General features: G+C 45.6%; 1 protein-coding gene across 1 annotated transcript; it reads right to left on the bottom strand.

The window, feature by feature from the left end:
• On the bottom strand, nt 4,512–4,886 carry LOC109727544 (putative glycine-rich cell wall structural protein 1). The gene has a single exon (XM_020257685.1). It carries the CDS (start codon nt 4,884–4,886, stop codon nt 4,512–4,514), a length of 375 nt encoding a protein of 124 aa, XP_020113274.1.

Here is a 9,634-nt window from a genome sequence, read left to right as displayed (position 1 = left end):
AACCAGCCACTTAATCGCTCAAATTACATGAAATGATAGGATTTTATGTAATTAGAGGGACTTTTGTACAATTGTGCACCCTAGGGCCACTGTGGATAGTGTGTACGAGTGTGTTTGACCTCTGGACTGATTGTCCATGTCCTGTAGCTTTTGCGGAAATCGAAAAGTCGATTTCGGTGCGTTTTTTGGCAAAATTCGCCGAAAAAATGCAGTTTCAGTTCGGATTTCTTCCGACGTGGTTTGTTTATCCTGTGAATTATCGTTGAGCCTTGTTGGCTGGTCACCATCATCATTTTATGGGTTCAGTGATGATGGATGAGCGACGGTGGGTTTCGGTGTCGAAATAGACGCTTCCGGGAACCCATATTCGTGTAATTATTCGGCGATAATTGTGTAGTGGTATTATCTTGTGTTTGCCGCCAAGACATCTAAATTGGTGTGTTTTGTGGCAGTGGGTGACTCGTGGTACGAGTCGGTGAGTTTTGGGACACTTAGTGGATCCCAAAGGCGTCCCGGTGTGGTTTTCGGGACTTTCGGTGAGTTACGGTGATCGGTTTTGAAAAACCGATTACGGGGATCTTGTGTGGGGGGTTTGTGAGTCTCGTGCTTTGGGTTAGTGGCTTGGATACTGACCTGGTGGATCTTCTTAGGTCCGGTAGACTCTGTGCGTACCCAGTGTTCCGACGCGACAGTGACAGGTGGGTGCTTCTAGCTGGTAGTCGGTGAGATCGTTTCACCCTTCCGCTGTTCTTTTATATCAGTATCGTAGTCTCTACATGTCAGTTGATTCTTTATCGTTTGTTTATTGTATCTCATTGATTACATTTGGATAGTTGTGGATAGACATGTAGAGCAGGTTGCATATATATTGTATCTCTGTGGACCTTGGGTCCAGGCAACACATCGACTCCTTTGTCGTGTGTTTCGATCTGGTTGATCGTGGTTCGGCGTTGTACGCCCTTGCATCTGGCTTCGGCCAAGGCACCGGTCTCTTTTTGCCGATTTTCGTTTTGAATATATCAGCATGATTTAGTCACAGCACTGTGTATTCTAGACACCAGGTTGGTTTTGCCACCAACCAAGGGGTGTACGTATTCGTATAGGTCGTCGGTGACGCATGAATAAGTTGACAGTGTCTGCTCTGTGACAGGCAACGCTTGAGGTCGGTGGACCAATATAGCAGTATCAAATTGGGTTTGATTTTGGACTATTTACCCTTAAGGCATCCGTTCAGTTGAGTTTTTATTACAGTAGTAGTTTCATTCTTGCTCAGTTATTATCATGTTTCTATTACTACTGTAGTTGCTCTTATATCACATCATGTTCATATCTGTTGTTCTATCTCCTTTGGTTTTCAGTGATTACGGCTTGCCTTCGTGGCTCTGTCGTACCCACTGGGAAACCATAGTTGCGGTTTCTCACCCCCCATTCCCCCCAGGTGACATGGACGAGGAGTTGGTATTTGGGCTCGATGGGAGGACGATCTAGCTAGTCGGCAGTAGCGACCGTCACCCTGGTTATATTTCTTCCCGCATTTAGTTGTTGTTAATAGTAAATAGTTCAGTTAGATGTTTGAATGTTTGTGATTTTCGTTATGTATGATTAGAGATTTTGTGGATCACTAGTTTTGGTTTTATGAATATTTAGTTCTCGGATTTGTGTATGTATACATATTTACGCATCGTGGTTTTTTACCCCTCGAGATAGTTGATTTTCAAAATAGAGTTTTCGTGTGGGAAACAGTTTTAAAAAGGTTTTCGAATAGTTTTCATGAATGAATGAATTAGAGTTTAAAGATAAAAGCTTCCGTGTGGGGAGCACTTTTAAATAGGATGTTTGTTGTATTGTGTATTGCATCATCCAGCGCCTAAGGAGTGCTTAGAGGCATGCATCATTTCTAAGGATCGTTAGTTGTATGGAAATGCATATCATGAATTGGTTGTTGATTGGTAAATGTAGGTTGTGGTTGAAATCCTGTTGTATAGTTGGTACGCCGTGCAAATACAAAGGAGACTCTGTTCGAGTGGACTGAGGAACTTTGTATTTGTGGCGGATCTGTATGTCACGTGGGCTAGGTTGAAAAAAAAAAATGGCACGTCTTCCGCAACTCTGTTTCAAAATGGTAATGGATTTTAAAATGGCTTTTAAAATCGGCCCCTGGGCGTGACAGATTAAGATGGTATCAGAGAGTGAAACAACTACAACTGCATTTATAAGTTTTCTAACTTAACCATTGGTTAGGTTGACCATAGGATGACCATAAGATCGTAAGCACGTACGAGCGCGGGGTATTCTAGATTTAATCTCGTGGTTATCGAGCTTGGTGGCTCGAAGGTTGATTTGTGTTTTTTACCTTGTGTTTCTTGTGCTGCAGGGTATGGTATGTAGTCGTTTTGGTGTTAGGAGTGGGGGCAGTGAGTAGTCTATCTTTGAGCAGTGAGGTGTTGACAGGCTGCTATTGCTACTGTTATCGCCCAACCTCCAACACAGGACAATGAGACCTTTGCTGGTCAATCCGCCAGCACAAGGTGCACTCTTTTGAGTTATGTCGGATAGTTTTGCTGGTGGGATTGCCTGGGCGGATGTTTTGACCTTTTGTGGGTTCATTGTCAGTACGGTGTGTGTCGGATCTAGCTATTGTGCAGTCGTGATGCTAGGTCTCTGTTCGTGCATTCTAGTGCATCATAGAGTTATTGATTGACTTAGTTTTGTGTCACGTCTCCAACTTTTTGTTGGAGATGGATCTGTGGGTATTTGACCTTTCTTTCGATAAGTACGTTGGCTGCAGACAACGTATTGTCAAAAGTTAGGACAAGATACCCTACCCCTTTGGGGAATATCTGGATTGGGTTGGTATTTCTTTTCTCTTCCATGAGAGGTGACTGCCATCTTTGATCATCTAGTGAGCCTGGTGGTTGGCTCAGAGGTCACAACTTGCGTTGTTGTACAAGGTATATGTTTTAGTTTACCTGGGATACCTTGGTTGGGATTGGGTCGTTGTTCGGTCACTTGGTGAAAGGTATGTTGTAGTCTCGATGAGATGGGCATTTAGTGCTGCAAGGAACATCGATCGCTAGGGTCCCTTGGGGATGACAGCGACAGGGTCTCGTAGAGACAGATGTTGAGCATCACTGGTGGTTTTGATCGCTTGTTGCGAGTGGCAACTCTGTTCACCTAGTGACGGACATGCATTGCTTTTACGTTTGAGTGTTGAGCAGGCTAAATTGTTGGCTCAACTGGTACTGGCAGCCTCAGACCTTTTTGGTCTAGGCAAATGGTTAGGTCTTGAACCTAAGAGAGTCGGGTGCCATCGATGGTTTCCTATGGATAAGTTTTGACTTCGTCAGGTTATAGTTCAGTTCATTGGGAGGTTGTAGCCTCCGAGGCGAGTGTTGGTACTCTAGCTTCGGATCACCCCTGCCTGTGAGCAAGTTTCGGGGACGAAACTTTCTTTAAGGGGGGGATGATATAAGGACCGAGATTTTGGCAGTGTAGCAAAACTCTCAGTTGACGGTGTTTTTGTGTGTAATTTAATTACAAAAGCACTTTTCAAGCTTCGGAAGAAACCGAGTTAAAATGGAGATTCTACGCGATTTCCAAGTTTCACTTAAAGTGAATAGTAACTTGGTTTTCCGGAGAGCTCAATGCGTAGAGGTGGCTTCTGGCTCGTATCGGACTCCGTTCATAGTAGTCCAATAGCTCGTTTCGAATGGTTCAGCTATTCTGGAACTTTTGGCGCTGACGAATTTTGGGTTTGATGCACGGATTTCGAGAAAATATGAAAATACATGTTTATATGTATTTGTGTGTCATTTTGGCCTTTCAGAGAGAAAGCGGATTTTGTCGCAAATCTGTGAATGATCGAGGTGAACCAAAATCGTGGCTTTGTTGTCTCCGTCGTGCTGATTGCACTGGCGCAATCCGTTCGCAAATCTGACCGATGGATCTGCAGAAATCGCGCGTTGATCGTGGAGAGGTCGGTGTTGGCAAAACAGTAATTTCGCAAAAGTCGTGACATTTTATGTACCGTTTTGCGTGAAACCGGACGTGGAGGGGTATCTGCGCGATTTACTCACGTTGTCAGGGACTCGGATAGAATTATCGAGTCTAGATGGGCTTTTCTGCAATTTGGAGCTAAGTATATATAAGGTATTCTAGGGTTTTGCACTGGAAACCCTAACCCTAGACCTTAGCCGCACCCCCAGCCACTCCATCTACCTCCCCTACCCTAACTGCACGTACCCCAGCCGCCGGCGCGCGTCTCCGGCCGCCAGAGTTAGCTACTTCTCCTTCCTCTTTGTCTTTTTATCTCGTCCACCACCATTTCCTCTTTGTTTCTTGGCCGAGGGTGGTACTACGCACCCCTCCCTTGGTCCCTCTTCTGCCGTCACTATTGAACCCCGGCGATCCCTCCCGCCGGCCGCCGCCGCCCAGAGCGCCGCCGCTGCCGCTCCAGCCGCCTGCAGCCACCTAGCCCAAGCCCAGGCCGAGCAGATTGTGCGGCCTCATCCTCACGTAGCAACCACCTGAGACCACCCCGGCCGTCCTCCCTGGAGCTCCAGCAGCCTCCCCGCCGGCCGCCACCGCCCCTGCGGGCCGCCGCCGCCACCTCGGCCAGCTGCAGCCGCCCCAGACCTGTGCAGGCCGAGGCAAGCCGCGTCTCCTACCCCCGCACCGCCGTCGCTCGGGGCCGTGCCTGAGGCAGCCCTCCGGCCTCCAGCAACCCTCTGCCGCCATCCCTGAGCTTCCCGGCCGCCGCCGTGGCCGCCATTGCTCTGGTACCCGAGCCCTAGCCCATGTGGGCTCAAGCTGCTCCGCTGCTGCTGCCGCCGCACCTCGCCGCCGGCTAAGGTGAGCCCTGTGCTCCTCTCTTCCCCCGCACCCATCCCTGGCCGGCGAGCGCCTTGCCGTGCCGCAGGAAGCTAGCCGGAGCAAGCTTGCTCCGGCCAAGCCCGAAATAGGGCTATTCCTTGGCGGTTTGCTGTTTCGAGCAACCCGAGCCTCCCCGATCTCTGCGGAAGGGAGCACGATGATCGTGGAAAATTTCTGATCATCGTGCTCACCTTAGATTCTGTCGGGGAGACTCCGTTCCACTGTTTTGGCCGTGTCGACCCTGTGGAGCCTTTTTGGCTGCTGTTGCGGGTTTGTGCGCACTTTTTCGACGATCCGAGGCTGTCCTGATGCCTTCGGAGGTGAGCACTGTGATCGCTGGTCTGTCCTAATCACAGTTCTCACCTTACTTTGGATCAGCGGATGTCGTATTGGTCTGTTCGACGCGATTTTTCCTGACTGCTCGCTGTTCGCAGAACCTTTGGGTTGCTCCCGCGCCTCCCACAGTGAGCCGTTGTGCTCCAGATAGTGAGCACGGCCTCCGGCACATCGAGACCTATTAGTACGTGTATTGGCAGACCTTGGAAGTCCTCGGTTTGCGTGAACCGGCCACTTAATCGCTTAAATTACATGAAATGATAGGATTTTATGTAATTAGAGGGACTTTTGTACAATTGTGCACCCTAGGGCCACTGTGGACAGTGTGTATGAGTGTGTTTGACCTCTGGACTGATTGTCCATGATCCTGTAGCTTTCGCGGAAATAGAAAAGTCAATTTCGGTGCGTTTTTCGGCGAAATTCGCCGAAAGAACGCGGTTTCAGTTCGGATTTCTTCCGACGTGGTTTGTTTATCCTGTGAATTGTCGCTCAGCCTTATTGGCTGGTCACCATCATCATTTTATGTGTTCGGTGATGATGGGTGAGCGACGGTGGGTTTCGGTGTCGAAATAGACGCTTCCGGGAACTCGTATTCGTATAATTATTCGGCGATAATTGTGTAGTGGTGTTATCTTGTGTTTGCTGCCAAGACATCCAAATTGGTGTGTTTTGTGGCAGCGGGTGACTCATGGTACGAGTCGGTGAGTTTCGGGACACTTAGTGGGTCCCGACGGCGTCCCGGTGTGGTTTTCGGGACTTCCGGTGAGTTACGGTGATCAGTTTTGGAAAACTGATTATGGGGATCTTGTGTGGGGGGTTTGTGAGTCTCGTGCTTTGGGTTAGTGGTTTGGATACTGAGCTAGTGGATCTTCATCGGTACGGTAGACTCTCTGCGTACCCAGTGTTCCGACGCGACAGTGACAGGTGAGTGCTTCGAGCTGGTAGTCGGTGAGATCGTTTCACCCTTCCGCTGTTCTTTCATATCAGTATCGTAGTCTCTACATGTCAGTTGATTGTTTATCGTTTGTTTATCGTATCTCATTGATTGCATTTGAATAGTTGTGGATAGACATGTAGAGCAGGTTGCATATATATTGTATCTCTGTGGACCTTGGGTCCAGGCAACACATCGACTCCTTTGTCGTGTGTTTCGATCTAGTTGATCGTGGTTCGGCGTTGTACGCCCTTGCATCTGGCTTCGGCCAAGGCACCGCTCTCTTTTTGCCGGTTTTCGTTTTGAGCATATCAGTATGATTTAGTCACAGCACTGTGTATTCTAGACACCAGGTTGGTTTTGCCACCAACCAAGGGGTGTACGTATCCGGATAGGTCGTCGGTGACGCATGAATAAGTTGACAGTGTCTGCTCTGTGACAGACAATGCTTGAGGTCGGTGGACCAATATAGCAGTATCAGATTGGATTTGATTTTGGACTATTTACCCTTGAGGCATCCGTTCAGTTGAGTTTTTATTACAGTAGTAGTTTTATTCTTGCTCAGTTATTATCATGTTTCTATTACTACTGTAGTTGCTCTTATATCACATCATGTTCATATCTGTTGTTCTATCTCCTTTGGTTTCCGATGATTACGACTTGCCTTCGTGGCTCTGTCGTACCCACTGGAAAACCATGGTTGCGGTTTCTCACCCCCCATTCCCCCCAGGTGACATGGACGAGGATTTGGTATTTGGCCTCGATAGGAGGACGATCTAGCTAGTCGGCAGTAGCGACCGTCACCCTGGTTATATTTCTTCCCGCATTTAGTTGTTGTTAATAGTAAATAGTTCAGTTAGATGTTTGAATGTTTGTGATTTCCGTTATGTATGATTAGAGATTTTGTGGATCACTGGTTTTGGTTTTATGAATATTCAGTTCTCGGATTTGTGTATGTATACATATTTACGCATCGTGGTTTTCTACCCCTCGAGATAGTTGATTTTCAAAATAGAGTTTTCGTGTGGGAAACAGTTTTAAAAAGGTTTTCGAATAGTTTTCATGAATGAATGAATTAGAGTTTAAAAATAAAAGCTTCCGTGTGGGGAGCACTTTTAAATAGGATGTTTGTTGTATTGTGCATTGCATCATCCAGCGCCTAAGGAGTGCTCAGAGGCATGCATCATCTCTAAGGATCGTTAGTTGTATGAAAATGCATATCATGAATTGGTTGTTGATTGGTAAATGTAGGTTGTGGTTGAGCTCCTGTTGTATAGTTGGTACGCCGTGCAAATACAAAGGAGACTCTGCTCGAGTGGACTGAGGAACTTTGTATTTGTGGGGGATCTGTACGTCACGTGACCCAGGTTGAAAAAAAAAAATTAGCACGTCTTCCGCAACTCTATTTCAAAATAGTAATGGATTTTAAAAAGGCTTTTAAAATCGGCCTCGGGACGTGACAGGTCGCTAGGTATATAGTGACACTTTAAGAGTGTCAGTATAACTTAAAAAGAATACTACTAATTTACCAACACTTATTTAAGCATTTAGCAACCGCTGGAACCCTACCTCGTCGACTGCGGCGCGGCGGAGGAGGAGAGTGAGGGGCTCTTCGTCTAGGGTTTCAATAGATTTAGTTAGAGGAGAAGGGAAGATGGTGATCGATTTTTCTTTTCCTTTTTTTTTCTTTTCTATTTGTAATCGGGACGAATGGGCTAGGTGGGGTGGGTTGAGTAGAGTAACATTTTATTTTCAGTTGGACTGAGCTTTATATTTTGGCCTTAGAAGAATTTTTTTAAAATTTTGGCATGAATGGGACACTTACATAAAAGTGTCACAAAAATGTGTCCCTATAATTTAATTCTGGTGCGGTCGAGTGTGGGGGTTGGTGGTGTCTTGCAGTGTGGTGTGGGGTTGGGGGTTTGTGGCAGTGTGAGGTGCTTGTGCTCGGCACGGCAGCGGGGATTAGGTGGTTGTGCGGGGTGCTCCGGCAACTATAGTGGGTTTGTACAAGGTATAGGAGAAGTAGCAGTTCGGAAGAAAGGAGTGACAGGTAGAAGGTGGACCACCATCCTATCTCATTGCTGCTAGAGGTGCTTTAAGCAATAGGGACCCCCCTTGCGTTCTTGTGAGCACCTTGGGTAGTCTTTCCCTCTCTTTTTGTTGAATTAGTGTGTGGGATAGGAGAGCTTTCATGTGGTCCCTCTCTTCCTCCTATCATTTTTTATATTATATTGATTAAATATTTTATATTTATTCGAATTTTTTTTGTGTAAATAAAATGCTAATCGTCGGATGTCACTAAGTATTCATTGGGATGGACAGTAAGTTAGTAATGAGAATGGTCCACAATATGTTGGCGGTCAAAAGAATTGATCATGATTCGTTCAGATACGACATTTAATATTTTGAGATGAGAATGTATCATTTAGCAAATTATAATGGAGAAGATTTTGTTTCAAATGCCACAAGAGACCCAAGCGATTCCTGAGCATTATGAGGGCATCATTATCGAGGATCTCGATCAAATAGTAGGCATTGAGCCACTTGATGACGTACCTTCTATTAAGGTCGATGCTGATTGTGGGCCTAGGCGTGGACGTAGGCATGCACGCGGACATGGCCAAGCATGTCGAGGGAGATGAGGATCTTGAGGCTAACATTTATATGATTTTGATTAAACACGTTGTATAACATGTACAATATTATGTACTTTTTTATTTAGTTGATATTTTTCCAAAATTTCTATATTTTTGTTGATTTTCATACCACATTGGTCGTATCTTGTTGTTCTTCAAACTTTACTATCGAAATTTTTGTTGTTATGAAAATTGTTGCTCGAAACATGTAAAAATTGTTGTTGAATACTTGTAAAAATATGGGTTGTGAAGGAATTTGCAGTAAAGACGGTGAATGATTCACCAACTTCATAAAAGACGGTGAATCAGTCACCGTCTTTTGTATGTTTAACATTCCACTTCGCCTCTCCCACTTCCCCTTCCCTTCCACTTCGGCTGGGATTGTGATTTCTTCTAAAAGCAGTGAATTGTTCACCGTATTCAGTAAGGCGGTGAATCTTATCAGTTCCCCTGCCTTTTCGGCTATAGGGTGTTATTTCTTATAAGGGGCAATTGCCTATATACCCCTGAAAAGTTCCCGGTTTTCTTATTTACCCCTCTTAGAAGGCTAATATTGAAAATACCCTTCTTATGTTCCAACTTCTTTCTAATATACCCCTGGAATTAAATTCCGTTAGTGAGCCGTTAACAGTTGCCATTATCTCTGAAAAATTACCATTTTGCCCATTCCAATATACCCTTGTACCGTAACTAACTTTTCTTATATACCCTTTATATAACAAATATTTTTCTTATTTGCTCTTCAAATATCAATTAACTAACTAAGCACGTCGGGAGCGAGCAGATGAACGGATGAGATCGATGGCAACTAAACCAACCTTGGTGGCTGGAGGCATAGTTAGTTAATTCGGAT

Source organism: Ananas comosus, linkage group 22 (assembly GCF_001540865.1).
Source record: "Ananas comosus cultivar F153 linkage group 22, ASM154086v1, whole genome shotgun sequence".
NCBI lineage: Eukaryota > Viridiplantae > Streptophyta > Magnoliopsida > Poales > Bromeliaceae > Ananas > Ananas comosus.
This window is presented reverse-complemented; position numbering and strand designations above follow the sequence as displayed.

What these genes read in the sequence shown, in the direction of transcription:
- LOC109727544 (XM_020257685.1), bottom strand. Translation starts at nt 4,886, where the DNA reads ATGGGTGCGGGGGAAGAGAGGAGCACAGGGCTCACCTTAGCCGGCGGC.